This window comes from Eptatretus burgeri, chromosome 1 (assembly GCF_056783735.1).
Source record: "Eptatretus burgeri isolate ZD-2024b chromosome 1, Ebu_testis_v1, whole genome shotgun sequence".
In the NCBI taxonomy this organism is placed as follows: Eukaryota; Metazoa; Chordata; class Myxini; order Myxiniformes; family Myxinidae; genus Eptatretus; species Eptatretus burgeri.
In genome coordinates this window covers 36,298,416-36,314,564 of record NC_140961.1, presented here as the reverse complement: position 1 = coordinate 36,314,564, position 16,149 = coordinate 36,298,416, and the positions used below count along the sequence as shown (strand labels likewise).

Here is a 16,149-nt window from a genome sequence, read left to right as displayed (position 1 = left end):
TACAAAAAAAAAAGCAACTGTCAATGCAGTAACTCAGTTGAACAAAAAACAAACAATGAAACATACAGACAAAACATGTAACAAACAACAATGGTTTATCATAAGAATGCGAAAGCGTTGTTGGAGCGTTCACCCCCTGATGAAGGACTAACGCTCAAAGTCAATCGCAACTCATTTCCCACGACGGTACACATGCTCTTATCAACCTTAGTCATTGGATTTTAATAACTTGATGATATGGTTTTAATAATTCTTCCCTCCCGGTCTTCAAGACAGCTGTTCACCACCATCTCAGATCCCCTCCCATCTAAAATGATGATCTTCTCTCCCTCCGTTAACTACCCTCTCCCCTCCTTCTCCCCCAAGCCCACCTATTTTCCAAATTTCCAGTTTTTTCTTCTGAGAATTTGCTTCTGTATCCATCTTGTCCACCCCATGAGTCCTCCCCAAACCCTTCATTCTTCCCCACATCCATTATTTGTCCACGTCTCCCTCTATTTTGTCCTTAAACTCCGCACTTGCCGTGAGAAAAATGGCGACAGACACAGATATACTATAAGAGAGCCGTATAAGGTGTAAGAGTTGCAGAATATTTCACCTTTCCCCCAGTTTTACCTTATAAATCCCCTTTCCTTCCAAATCCTTACTGACACAGTCTCTTCCCAACCATCTTTTCTTCCCCACCTCCTTTTCTTAATTTTATTTTTTTTCCCCCATTAACCTCTCCTCCCACTGCACTCTTCCTCCACACTTCCCTCCCAAGTAGATGTCCCTTAAGTTCTGGTTAAACTGCAGGCCTACAGGTCCTGCAGGAATAACTTGTTCCGCTCCATTTGCAAGCCCTGCCATGATAGCCATTAAGAACACGCTTCAATAATCCACTTCCTACCGAATAGCTTTCAGCGGCAGAGTCGGCCGGAAAGGCTGGATGGTGATAGAAAAACCGTGATCATAAGGATGCAATATCGTCAGGAAATTGGCTGTTCATGCAGCCTTGAACAGGTGCTTCTCATGAGCTCATGCAGATTATAGCGTATTGAATGATTGAATGGCTTGGGTGAGCAAAGCAGCTCTTGGAAATGCAGCATAGTTGAAAATAAGTGATTCATGGAGATCATAAAGGCTATAAAATGTTATTTTATAAAACTTATGTTTATATTTTATGATGTCTGATTCAGATAGATGCAAATAGGAACTTCCCATTTGCATGGAGTATAAAGTGTTGGAAGAGATGAATGAACACGCGGCACCGAAAGTCGATTGACATGTGAAGCTACCTCTGTTTCGCCTGTATGTTTGAGATGGATGAGAATGTCCTCTAATTTTGAGTATGTATGTGGGTCAAGGTTAAAAAAAAGGAAGTTTAAGATTGATAAGAGTTGGGGAAATAACCAAATACGACAGATAATTACAGATAATCGCAAACGGTCGGTCTACATGAAGTTAAATCACAGAAGTATGTAAAGAGGATATGTTATACTTTAATGAAGAAAAGCACAACCAACTGCAGGTTGGATGTCATGGACACTAAAATATATCCTTGGCAGGGAGCAGGATAGAGCGAGCTTGCGGCTGGGCGGTGACGTGGTCCCATGATGGTCATTCCAAGGATTTAAAATGATTAAATGTTGGTCAAAGGCTCGTCACAAAAAAGGAACCAGGGGGTACCCATGTATTTTCTATTAAGTTGAAGCACTCAAGTTAAAAAATAAAAATAAAAATAATCTGTTTATCCAGAGAGGAATAAATAGAAATTCCTACAGGGGGGTGAGCAGCCAGGAATGTGGATATGGCATAGACACGATGGACCTGTTTGGACATTTTTGGTTTTAGGGGAACAGAGTGTTTGTCTGTTCTTCTCAAATGTCACACAATAACCATCACTATGTTGTCAACAGGCCAAACAGAAAGCCCAAATGTGCAGCATCTGAGGTCTCTGACCACTTTGGCAAGCTCTCAAGATCCTAACGTTCAGCTGCCAGCTGCCATGTGCCTGCTTGCCTTCAGCCAGGCTGGTAAGGTCCTTAAATACAAGTTGGTTGCTACATACAGGAAAACCACCAGGAAGAATGTCACGTCAGATTGTGTGACATTCACCTGGATCATATATTACCTTCCTTTCACCTTCTTCTGAAGTTGCCCCTCTTTCCTCTTCCTAAGCAGTGCTGCAAGTATATGAAGAAAGAAGTTACACCTTTTAACAGTACAATAAGACATAACATAAAATGAGCTTGGTGATGGTGGTGGTTGAAAATTGATGGTTTATGGTGATGTCCCATAAGCGATCCATTATGGCCAGTAAGGGTCCTATCGCATTATATTTTGAACGAAAATAGCCCTTTGGCCACGTACTTCGGCCATACCAATATTAGCTACGCATTTGGAAACTGTGGTCCGGTATTTTCGAGTTTCTCCATTGTAATCAATGAAATGGAAAGTTAATAAATCATCCTTAAGATGTGGGTTTCAAACCAAAGTGGGATATAATTATCAATGAGAGGATTAAGTGGGTATCCCAAGATGCCTTTCCCTCACATCAAGTCCACCCACAAGTTATACCACTTATATCGTGATGCGAATTATATGATCGACAGGAATAAGTAAATGGCAGTGGAAACAATCAATATCGATGAATGTTACCGCATCCGGAATACCATTCAAAAGTAGGAATGGGATGAATGAACGACATTCACAATTGTGGAAAGGCCTCTGTTGTTGTGGGAAAGACTAAATCAAATGTTTTAATAGCCATCATTCTTGCAAATTGCTTTTCATTTTGGAGCATTGTAATAATGCACAGAACTATGATTATTATTTTTGTCATTGAAAACAAAACACACACACACACACACATACACACACACACACACACACACACACACACACACACACACACACACACACACACACACACACACACACACACACACACACACACACACACACACACACACATACACACACACCTTGACTTCCTTTTCAGCCATCAATGTTTGGATCGAAGCCTGACTGGATGTAAAGTGCCATATCATGGTGTTTCACAGGAAGGACGTTGCATTAATGAGTACATCGTCTGTTAGATGGGCCATAAAACCAGGTGTCTCATTTTCTGGCAGACATTAGAGATAGCCGTGTGTGTGTACACACACCTCTAGCATCTCTCAACTGCAATTGTGACTATGAACCCCCTGTGCCACACAGCCACACCAACGATTGTTGAGGTCCTGGCCAACAAAGGGTGCTTGCCACATATTAACCCATTAGCAGTTAATAAGAACCTTAAGTTGCAGTCAATATGATAAATATCAACATTGAATTGACAAATTGGCCCAGTTACAATTAGGGTGCATGTGTGGTAGGTGCCCCCTGGTGGTTAGGACCCCTGAAGCAATTTTTGATGGCTTCGCAGTCAGCACTGGTTAAGAGGTGCTACCTGGACACCATGCACACATACGCACGCACGCACGCACGCACGCACGCACGCACGCACACACACACACACACACACACACACACACACACACACACACACACACACACACGAGAATGGTACGAGTTTGCAAATTTATATTAAAAGTTCATAACCCATCAACACCTCTCCCACCACTATGTCCACCATCCCATTCCTCAGATCCAATCCAAGCCCTACCGAAAGAGTTAATTCCTGCTTTGCATTCACTGCTCCAATCATTGGAACAGGAGGTGCAGATATATGCCTACTGCACCCTCTCCAACCTGCTGCAGAAAAATCTGGGTGTGCAAACTCACCTTACCCTCTTTACACGATGACATGCATTCCATGAACCAATAAAATTTCTGTTCGCCATGTCAAAAATAGAATTTATAAACACATGTAAGTGACATTGCAGGAAAGATTTTCCTGCTGTTGACCAATATAAGTTCTGCATAGTCTATTAGGTGCTGACTTTGAGGTGTGCCTTTGGCATGTGACTTTGCACCACAATCCCCTGTACTATAGTGTCCGTTGATGAGATACTGACTGAAGACACAACCAAAGCACTTTTGGAGTCTTTGGAGTCATCTGATTCTGCTCTCCAAGATGGAGCTTGCTGCTGCTTAGTTCAGCTTCTTCCACTCCGTGAGTCTCACAAAATGAACACATTGTCTGATGATAACTTATACCGTTGACATGATGTGTGTGTGTGTGTGTGGTGTGTGTGGTGTGTGTGTGTGTGTGTGTGTGTGTGTGTGTGTGTGTGTGTGTGTGTGTGTGTGTGTGTGTGTGTGTGTGTGTGTGTGTGTGTGTGTGTGTGTGTGTGTGTGTGTGTGTGTGTGTGTGTGTGTGTGTGTGTGTGTGTGTGTGTGTGTGTGTGTGTGTGTGTGTGTGTGTGTGTGTGTTTTGAGATGAAAGTTGATGTTTCCAACTAATGTTAAGTTGCAATCTGTTGCCTGACTGGATATTCAGAACATAAATTGTATAAAGACAATTAGAGCTGGTGTGCCATTTTTTTTTTCAGCTGGATGCAGCAAGGTAATGGTGGACAGCGGTGCAGTCATTCCTCTACTTGTGTTGGCAAAAGGTTATGAACCAAGAGTCCAATTGGCTGCCGTCACTGCCCTCCGGACATTGGCAACTTCATGTAAGTTTGGTTAAATTATGGACACCAAATTAGGTGCACAAATGCCAGCAGGTGGACAATACTTGCATGGAAAATTGTTCCACGGATTGAAGTAGAACAGTACTCGGTGGAGCGCATGCCTCCACCAGGCTGAACAGTTTACGTTTTGCATCCCACTGATAGGCAGGATCTGCATCTGGACTTGAACCAAAATATAATTGGGTGGTTCTTGTCACCTACCCAACTCAATGACCACGTTTCATCCGAATCCGTCCACAAGTTTTTGAGATATGATTCTATGTATCGTTTTTGGCCTGATCTTTCAATGGTGAAGAATCACTGAGCGAATTTTAAAATTAGTATCGTATTTGAATCCGGATTCGGATTTTAACCAAAATTTAATCAACTCGGTCTTGTTGGAGGCCATCACATGTACAGTAAGTGCGTCAAAAATGGTGGTCTCGCAAATTCCTTCCAAAATCTTCTTCTCCAGACCCACCGGTCAGAATGCTACCAAATTTGGGTTACAGCATTAGGCCAGGGTAGGGATGTTAAATTGTGAAGGCCTTGCTGATCGCATGACCGGAAGTGTGTCAAAATGGCGGTCGTGCAAATTCATTCCAAAATCTTCTTCTCCAGACCCACCAGTCAAAATGCTACCAAATTTGGGTTACAGCATTAGGCGAGGGCCCATATCAACTACAGTTCCAGTGATCCTTTTATTATTATTGTTATCCCCCGCCAACCAACGAAGTTGGCGGGGGATATAGAAATGGGTACCGTCCATCCGTCACATTTCGTTTCCGGAGCTTAACTACAAATCCCCTCAAGATATATTTACGAAATGTGGTACACATATCAAGCAAATGGTGAACTGGTGCCTTTTGATATTCTCTAATTGATAGATCACATGGTTTGGCAGCAATGTTGGATTCAAGAAAAATATGAAATAATGTTTTCTCTGGAATCACATAACCTAACAAAGCGAAAATTTGCAACTATCATCTTCCATCATGTCGGCATACATAGTAAAAATTATGAAATCAAGTCACATGGTTTGGTGGCCATCTTGTTGGATAGAAAAACACACCTCATCCGATTAACACAAAACTTCACACACGTATTCCACTGGAGGATTGGAGGCAGAATGTAAATTTATGATGTCATAGGTCACATGGTTCGTCAGCCATCTTGGATTGAAAATTAACAAATTTTAAAAATCTTCTTCTCCAGAACAGCGAGACAGATTGAGGCAAAATTTCACATACACTTTCCCCAAGACATCCTTTCAGAAGTTTATTAATTTCTAATTGATAGGTCACATGGTTTGGCAGCCATGTTGGATTCAAGAAAAATATGAAATAATGTTTTCTCTGGAATCACATAACCTAACGAAGCAAAAAATTGCAACTATCATCTTCCATCATGTTTGCATACATAGTAAAAATTATGACATCAAGTCACATGGTTTGGTGGCCATCTTGTTGGATAGAAAAACACACCTCATCCGATTAACACAAAACTTCACACACATATTCCACTGGAGGATTGGAGGCAGAATGTAAATTTATGACGTCATAGGTCACATGGGTCGTCAGCCATCTTGGATTGAAAATTAACAAATTTTAAAAATCATACATATTGCACACGATTAGAGAATACAAGTTTGTTAATCCTCATTTACTATGGTGGGGGCTATCGAAGACTTTGTCTTCAATGGATGCTAGTTATTATTATTATTATTATGAATACGACTAGCAGAGTACCTGCCCAACGGGCGATCTTATTCCAAGCATGCAACTTGGAACAACATCGTCCTGGTATAGGCAACTGACAATTATGTATAGGCACCCCCCCCACCCGGGTTACATGCATGAAGCAAAAACATACCTTCTACTTATAATTTAAAAGACCTCACTGCACTGGAAAATGTGGGGACAGGAAAACAGTAATGTAAATGGTGGAAACATGTTGGAGGTGGCACTACATTGGAGGTGGCACTACAGGATACACATTTACATAGAGAATTTGCGTCTCCCCCTTCACCCCCTCAAAGACCACCGGCAAAGACAAAAACACCCCTATACATTAATAGGGGTCATACTGATCCTCTGTAGCAAGTCTGGATGTAATTGGCCTCGAACTATAGGAGGAGTAGCCTGACAAACAAACCCACAAGCGTCGGTCCGTGAATTATAGTGAGGATTATTTTTTTATTTTATTTACATTTATTCAATACTCATAGAAGAGCTTTTAAACAAATCCCAGGAAGGACAAACATATCAGAGTACCTTTTTCGATACAAGAATGAACCTCGTTGAAGAGCAAAATGGCAGTATAGAAAGGTAACACCAAACCGACAATGGGACAATTGGGCCCCATTGGACTCAATGAGCAAGAAAGAGGAGAGAAAGAGGAGGGGAGGAAAGACAGCAACCTGCAAGCAAGAGGGATGGAAGAGGTAGGATTAATGTGGGTAGAAATGATCGCAGGTATGGATGAGGAGATGCTTTTGATCGTAGGAGATGCTTTTGCATCACCTCACCTCAATGAAGCCCTGGAGGGAAGATAGGAATGCAAGAGGTTCAGGAGTTTAATCCCACAGATGAGAGAAGTGAGTAACAAAATAGTTTAGGTGTGCAGTGAGCTTGTATTTTAGTAATTTAACCAGGAGCTTACTGGAAGAATGTGTGCATTCTGGAGGAGCTCAGGATAGTCAGAATGCGTGCTTTCTGGAGGAGAAAAGGGACCTCGACCAAAGGAGAGGATGTTTTAAAAAATATATGAATTATATGGACACTATGAGACAAATGAAGCACCAGGGTTGTGTTGGGCTAATACTTTGAATTACCAAAGGGAAGAACGGGAATGGATTAACAAAGGAAAAAATATTCAACAGGCAGGAGAAAGGAGGGACGAAGGAGTGGAGGTGAGCAGAGAGGTTGAACATTGGAAAGTCAACAAAGTGGGGCTTTTTTATTCTTACAAACCCTTATGCTATGCTTATTGGCCCAATTGCTCAAGATTAAAGCCACTTTTTACTTTGTGCTTGCAAGATAGGTCAGATGTACGCAAACTCATCTCTTCGCTGTCTTGCCTGGGGACGAATCGCGGCCCAGCTATAAGCTGCCATCCCTGTGTTTCACAGGCAGGGTGAATCATCAATGTGTGTGCCATCTTTCAGATAAATGATAAACGGGCGTCCCCTCTGACAGCATAATAGTTGGTGGACATTAAAGATCCCATGGTGTCCTTTGTGAAGAGTTGGCAAGTTATCGCTGGACCCTGAACAAATTACAAATTCCTGCCCTGACTTCCTGTGTCGACATGGCAACCATGGACAGGATTGTAACCATAGCCAAGAAACTGTTTCGGCAGAACTGACACTATGTATAGAGCATGGTATATGATCCGATTTCACTGTGGATGTGCAGCTTGGGGCCGTACAGCTCTGCAGGCAGATGGGGCATTTCCCATCCTGGTGCTTCTCCTACAATCGAGTGACCCTGAGCTGCAGGTATGTGGATAAGGCTTACAACTGAGATATGCATAGAGATCTGCTTAAAAAAAAAAACATCCTAACCATCATTAGAGTAAACAAGATCCTAATGAGTGCTGTCTTGTCCTCTATTTTTCTGATGGCTGGTGGATTCTCCTGATAGTACTGCAGCAGTGGGGCTTTGGCAGCCCTTTCAGTAGATCATGCTTGTCGTATTTCTCTTCTTAACCTTGGTGATCGACTCCTACTCAAGTCTTTGATCCAACTCACCTCCTCACCTGTTGAAAAGGTGAGTTAAATGGGTCGAGAGAAGAAAAATGGTGGACAAATTGATATAGAGGACCTGGTTTATACGACCAGATTTCTTGGATTTTCCATTCAAACTGATCAAAGGATTTCATTCCAGATTATTCATCAATTGCAAAATTCTCTTCTTAATCCAATACAACCGGTTCGAATGAACTCACTTATCTGGCCTATTTGCACCCAATAGATTGTCTGGGGATGACGAAAGTTGCTTCGCTTTTTCTTTCAATTAAGAATCAGGATTTCTCGCTTGACATGGTCTCCTGGCTCGAGTTTGGAGAAAAAGTCTCAGTGCACCCAGTAATCTTGTGCATTGGAAATATAAAAGATAAGTACGTTTATTAAGGACAAGTTATTATATGTCTGGTGTTGGCTTATTGGTTAGGGTGGCTGGCTTGGGACTTTAGGGTCCTGAGTTTGAGCCCTGTTGACCACAGAGTTAACACCAGGTGGGGTTGACTCAGCCTGTCATCCTTCTGAGGTCGGCAAAATGAGTACTGGCTTGCTGGCATCCTGTGTCGGAGTGGTGACCTGTCTAGGATTGTGTCCAAAACCCAGGAGAGTGCTTAAACTAGGTTCCCACTATCACGATGCGTGGCACGATTGAAATCATGGTCTTAATTGTGGACTAATCGTGGTGATCCTATCAGATCTTATCAGATCTTGAGGTCAGTCGTGGCAATCCTGTTAATCGTAGAAAATTTTTGATTTTTTCAAAATTTTCTACGATCAACACGATCAATTGTCAATCGGGATCATCGTATCAGATTGTATTGCATCGTAACAAAGCGCGACAGATCGCATCTAATCGTGGTGATCGGGATCGATCTTAGACAAGACAAACACCACGCTCTGTGAGACCACGATTTCAATCGTGCCGTGCATCGTGATAGTGGGAACAGACTTTCAGAGAACTTCCATGATCAGCTACAAATGGCCAATCGTGGCGTTCGTAACGGATCGCACGACAGTGGGAACCTAGCATTAGGCAGCATCGATGCTCTACACAGAGTACGGCACCAATGAATGGATGGAAGTTATTATCTCTGCCACCAAAGATGGGTGGTGGCTGTGTTTTCACCCCTGTTTATCTGTCTGTCTATCTGTTTGTCTGTGAACAGGATATCTCATATAGTTATAGACAGATTCATACGAAATTTGGTGGAGAGGTTTGGTGTGCGACAAGACCAAAATGATTAGATTTTGGTGAAGATCCAGGTTCAGATCCGGATACAATAATTTTTTTTTTTCAGTGATTCTTCACCATTGAGAGATGGGGCTAAAAATGATACATGGCACGATATCTCAAAAAAGTTAAGGACAGATTTGCACGAATCTTGGTGGACACATTGGGCGTTTGACATGGAAGAATTGATTCAATTTTGGTGAAGATCCGAATCTGGATATGAGAAATTTTTTCAGCGATTCTTCACCATTGAGTGATATGCGAAAAGCGATATACAGTTGAGCACGATATCTCAAAACACAATGGACGGAGTCAGACGAACCTTAGTGGACTGTTTGGGTGTGTGAGAAGAACAAATCGATGAGATGTTGGTGAAGATCAGAATCTGGATGCAATAGTTTTTTTTGTTTTTTTTTTCTAAGCGATTCTTCACCATTGAGAGATATGGGGCCAAAAACGATATATAGCATGATATTTCAAAAACTTGTGGACGAGTTATGACAAAACTTGGTGGATGAGTTGGGTAGGCAAGAAGAACAAGCCGATTCGATTTTGGTTGAGGTCTGGATCCATATCTGACCTATCAGTGGGATACAAAATGTAAACTGTTCAGCCTGGTGGAGGTATGCGCTCTACAGCGTGCTGTTGTTTGTATCCGCAATATAGCCCATAAGATGATTTCAATATATATTTTTAGATCCTCGTGGAGGATCTCGAAGTCTTACTCACGTTGTTGTTCTTGTGGACTAGTTTGTTTCACAGCCTACAGTTTTCATCAAAACTTCCTGAAACTTGGCAAGCTGTTTGAATTTTGTTTGCGGGAATCAAGCCGGGCATTAGCACAGATAATTTATCGCAAACCTGATACATCACAATGACGTCATATTCGTTTTTATGATGTCATCATTAAGAGGATGAGGATCTTAGCTCATTCGAGCTTGTTTAATTCAGTAAGTTATTCTCTGCATTATCAGCGCTCTGTATTTCCTAGATAACTTTTAACTGTGAGAAAATGAACCAGTCATTGAACATTTTAACTTTTCGTAGTTTATGTCAAAAAAAAAACAAAGTTCGGTTATCTTGAAACTACTGAATCAGACCACATGAAAAGTGCCACATAGCCTAGAATCCTAGATGATGAAACAATGAAGTATGATCCACCAAAACATCAAGAGTTTGGAATATTATTTTCTTCAGCTGTGGCATATAACGGCGTGAAAAAAAATTTGGTTCGACCTCTGCCATTTTCTCTTGATTATTTGTCATGTCTGGTTCAACTCAGGTGTGCTGTCAAGCTTGCAGTTGCCTCCAAGTGTTATCCACAGAAGGTAAAAACAATTTCTCCATTTCCTTACTCATTCATGCAACTGTGATCAATTTACATTATAATCAGTAAATCCATTCATTTTCTTACACAATGATAAGAGAACATTGAGAAAAGAGTCACTTGTCCCATCAAGCCCAAGTCACATCAATCACGCAATGCTTCCACAACCTTCAGGTCATGCTCCACAAGCGAAGATGAAGCACAGCCAAAATCACCTTTCATTAAAATCAGTATAAATCTCACGTCTTGCAGTTACAAACCTAATGCAGATTTGTGTGTTGCCTTTTGTAATATAAAAATAAGAAATTGACATAGAGACTGAAAATGGAATTCCGTTTGTTTACAGATCATGTGCAGAAGCACCTCATCTCCCCAGTGACACTGCAAGAGTTGCACTCTCTCTTCAGTTCGAGCAGCTGCACCATCCAGCATGCTGCACTCTCTTTGCTGCATTCACTCTCGTGCAATCCCACCTCAAAGGTTAAATTTCATTTTGCTTCACTGTTGTTGTGAATATTAGGGTTTCCTTTTGTTTAAACGACGGTCGAGGTTGGCCTGTTTGTGCTCCTTTCTGAATCAGTGGCTCATTCTGCAGAAAATTCAAGTTCAGATCATACACATATGTATGTATGTATGTATGTATGTATGTATGTATGTATGTATGTATGCCTGGTGCTAGCTTAATGGTTTGGGTGGTGGGCTTGGGATCCGAGGATCCAGAGTTCAAATCCCACTCAGCTGTTGAATTAATACCAAGTGGGGTTGACTCTGCCTGTCATCCTTCTGAGGTTGGCAAAATGAGTGCCAGCATGTTGGTATCCTGTGTCGGAGTGGCGATCCATCCAGTATTGTGCCCAACAGCCAAGGAGACTGCTTACGCAGCACCAATGCTCTCTACAGAGTATGGTCCCATTGGATGTATATATATATATATATATATATATATATATATATATATATATATATATATATATATTGTCGTGTCTGGGGAGTTTATACCCTACCTGGACAGATGGCAAAGCTTCTCCTTTGAAGGCAACAACCGAGACTCAGAGATTAACAGACGCGCGTTAATGGGGCGTAATGGCAGAGAAACGATCCACCCAGGAGTAGCACAGCACAAGGGACACTGCAACAGGACAGCACACGGCTACAGCTTTTTAAAAGGAATACATTTAATGAAAGCAAATTGATATTTATAACAGACAATAATTCAAAAGGTAATGATGATAATAATAAAGAAAATAAATCCTACGGTCAAGGCGCCTCTCACACAGATGCAAATACAGACAATGGGGAAGCAAGGTAAAAAGAAAAACCTTCCCTTTTAACTTACTATTCCTGCACTTAGCTCGGCTCAGTACTGATCCTTGTGGAGCTGGAATCGAGGAGCTTCGATCTGCACATGCAGACGCACGCAAATGGCACTTCTCTCATCACGGGACAAACGCATGCCAGGCAATCCACGAGCGGCACTCCACACCAAGGCTCAAAGCCCCAGTGTAATGACTTTGTGTGCTCCGATTGTCCTCACCAACCCGACCAAGAGCAAAAGGCCAGCGTCTTACTTCATCACACGAGCAAAATTTCCTCAACACAAATTCAATGGTCATGTCGTCTTCCTCGGCGTGCGCTCAACCTCTGCTATAGCCTCTCCAAACAATGCGCCTTGTGCCTTCACTCTGATCATGGCTCAAAATGTCCAGCCTACTGATAACGGCTCTCTCAAAATGCGCAAACCAACTCATTTTTTCCTCCGAAAATGTGCAACCTGCCTTCCTTTGACTTTGGTCACACCAATATCTATCCTCTGCCTCTGGGGTGTGGCCTGCACGCACCAAACCCAGGAAGGCGGGGCTTCTCCTGCTCGGCTAGCTTCTGACGTCATGCCCATCAATCACCAGCCTCTGAGACATGACCGCCTGTTGTCACACTTTGAAGGCGAGGCTTTCTGTCCATTTATTGTGGTTTCAGGGATGTGTTCCCCAACTTTATTTCCGATTTTGAAATATAAAACATAGGGAAAAATTGCAGAGGGCAATCACATACTGGAGAACTGGCCTCCAAAGCCAGTCGCCGACTGGGAATTCTCCGTTGTGCAGTCTTTCCTTGGCCCACCTGAGCTCCTGACCACATACAAAGCTTTCATCCGCAGCCTGATGGAGTACTACTCTCCCCTCTGGGCTGGTGCTCCTGCCTCTCACCTTTCTCAGCTTCACGCTGTGGAAACCACGGCATTTTGGATCATTGGCATCTCCCATGATGAGGCTGAGTCTTTGGGCCTCTCACTCTCTCACCACAGGAAGGTTGGTGGTCTTTCTGTCTTCTACCGTCTCCTCTCCGGCAGGGCTCAGTATTAAGGGGGGCATATGAACTGGATGGGGGGGCACAATTATTATATTTAATATTTTTGATAACCCTGTATACTATTGTATTCATGCAGCATTGACACATCTATACTGAGGTTGCCGTCGCATACTTACCAAATTGATCTCAGCTAGATTTAATATGTTCCGATGTTTTAGGCCTAAAATTATTCGAATGCAGAAGAGCCGCAACAAACTGGCACATTCACAATGCAAATATTCAATGATTAGACAATTGGCACCAATTCAGGTGCACTTATACAAGGTGTTGTGAAGAATTGGCATTCGAAAATCAATATACCAGAGATACAATGACGAAACGGGGGAGGTTGGCACCAGAATCAGTGCACTTTGAAATAAGATACAGTCCGCTATGACCTGCGATCATCACGTTAAACTATCAACAGCAAATACGACCAGCCTGAAGATACCACAAGGTCCGCATTTAAAGCAGTCAATTACACAGAGGTAAGGTTATGCACAAAGCACTAGATATGGGATATGCAAAGCACCAAACACAACATTTAACTTAAACATCAGAAGTACAAAGCAGCCGACCACGGCGGGTGCTGACCACAACCACACTTCAACCACAACCACACACACACATCACCAGCAGTCACACACACAATCTGAACTCCTCGTATAGTTTTTATACCGCTGTACTCGCTGTCAGAAGAGCTGCAGGCGACGTGTCTCGGTGTGGAATCTTCTGAGGACCTTCTCCTTCCATTCATTCAGGCATTTACGTGTGAGGTCTCTCTCGAAGGCCAGCCGTACCAGTTGTGCCTTGCGTGCATGGTGCATGGACCATCGATGGTCAGTGAAGACATTCCTCAATGTTGAGAATGAGTTTTCACACATGGCAGTGGACGCACCAAGTGTTAGTCCAAGTCTCATAGCAGTCACTACACTTGGCATGGCTTCCAGCGTTTTGTGGTATGTTGAGAGGAGTTTTTGTGTTGTCCATCTCTCGTTTGGCTGCTTTTCTGTCTGTGAGTGAATAAACTGCTTTGCAACCACACACTCTGTTTCACTGATGGTTGATTTTGTTAATGTCATGATGTGCTGAAGCAAGTGGGGATCCAAAAACGTGCCATTTTCAGGATTCAAGGCAGCGAGTGAACGGGCGAGTTGTGTGTTGCGCTCACTGAAGCGCCGAGCGATGTCTCCAAGCACAGTGTCAATTGCGCAGTAAAAAACCCTCTGCAGTTCCGTCTTGTCATTGTCGTTGTTTTGTCCTGTAGTCTCCAAAACTACAAACTGTTCCAAGTTCTTATGCATTGTGCGTCTCCGTTTTGGTGGTGCAGGTGTAGAAGTGCGAGCATCGTTGGCCTTGTTCCACAGATCAGTGAACTCATCCTCAGAGCGGAGTTTCTTCACGCACTCTGTAGCACTCGCCACCAGTTCCGACCCCGTTAGCACGTCCATGTCCTCTGCCTGCAAGAGTCTGTTAGGGCCATCTAACAACATCAGCAGTTTTTGTACAAAGATAGCAATGAACATGAAGGCAGGCCCAGAGACTTCCTGCAAAAGCCCAATAGCCTCCATCCTCATCTCTGCACCGTAGGCGCGCTCTGCATCAATCTCCGACAGTCAGAATGTGATATCCTTAAAAGATCCTATGATCACAGACACGGTGGCTAAATGTCCCGTCCACCTTTTATCAAGAAGTCGTTTTAACCGCTTATCTTTATACTGTGCAGCAACAGTGGGCTTTCTGAAGAATTTGTACAGGCAACAACAAACCTCGAGGAAATCAGTGACAGCTTTCTCTGCTGCCAGTGCGTGGATAACTACCAGATGGAGTTGGTGATTTAAGCAGTGCACATAGGGGATTTCTCTTTCCAATATCTCTTGCAACAACTTTTGCACCCCACCGTGCTTCCCAGCCATTACCGAAGCCCCGTCGTACACCTGACTTAATATTTTTGACATGTCAAGTCCTGTTTTTATCAGCTCTGCAATTATTAGGTCTGTCAATGTTTTTGCATCTCCAGCGTCGGCTGTAGCTATTGTGAGTAGACGCTCTGTTGCTTCATTTGATGCCGATACAAAGCGAATGATGATTGATATGTTCTCACATTCAGTGGGGTCCCTCGTCCCATCCACCTTCATGGTAAACCACGATGTGCCTACTTCTTCCACGATGGCATCCGTCACAACATTACTCAATGTGCAGATCAGTTCATTCTGCATTTCCGGACAAGTATAGCTTGCGTTTCGTGGGATATGCTTTATTATTTCGGCTAGCTCGGTGTTTTTTGAGTGTGTAGTTTAAAAGCGAGAGGAAGAGCCCACTGTGCCCGTCTGGAATATCCTCAAAATGATCAAGGCTCCCTCTAAAAGGTATCTGATTTTCGGCGAGAAATCCCACAACATCTATAAGAGCAGACACATAGTACCGGTTTTTATTTCGCTGGTCAGCATTGAGGAGTGTGGAAATCTCCTAACCACAATCGATGCGCCTCTCATTCTCCTTCCACCTCAAAACACAAGTTAAATGTTCCTTTGAAGTTGCGTGTTTGTGAAACCCCCTGCCCTTCTCAACGGCATGTTTCCAATTCTGGTCGCCTCGCACTGTGAAAGTAGAGTCCACTGGGCCACGTGCGGTGTTAAACTTCCTGCATGGATAGCAGAATGCTGCATCTGTCTGCACACTGTATTCCAGCCATTCATTAGTCTGGTACCATGAGGACACAAACGAGCGACTCTTGTTCTGCAACAGATGGCCAGGGTACCGCTGTAGAACAACTCGACTCGGTCTCTCACTTCCAAGATCATCGGGAAGCGGCTTGACAGTCACACCCGATCCCGAGGCTGCTGCCGAGCGTGGCAACCCGGCTGCCTGCGCTGAGGCTCCAGCCGCAGGGCTGACGTTGCTG

At 43.2% G+C, this 16,149-nt stretch overlaps 1 protein-coding gene across 2 annotated transcripts in view; it reads left to right on the top strand.

Annotated features, from left to right (window-relative positions):
* LOC147034243 (uncharacterized) overlaps positions 1-16,149 on the top strand; it is a 74,084-nt gene that overhangs the window by 18,599 nt on the left and 39,336 nt on the right. The window contains exons 3-10 of one of the 2 annotated variants that reach the window (XM_085879133.1): positions 1,899-2,015; positions 3,632-3,754; positions 3,980-4,099; positions 4,479-4,601; positions 8,015-8,097; positions 8,243-8,368; positions 10,854-10,899; positions 11,245-11,378. In XM_085879133.1, the coding sequence (XP_085735259.1) occupies positions 1,899-2,015; positions 3,632-3,754; positions 3,980-4,099; positions 4,479-4,601; positions 8,015-8,097; positions 8,243-8,368; positions 10,854-10,899; positions 11,245-11,378 (872 nt within the window). The remainder of the gene's footprint in view (positions 1-1,898; positions 2,016-3,631; positions 3,755-3,979; positions 4,100-4,478; positions 4,602-8,014; positions 8,098-8,242; positions 8,369-10,853; positions 10,900-11,244; positions 11,379-16,149) is intronic. The other variant, XM_085879141.1, reaches the window with a different exon arrangement.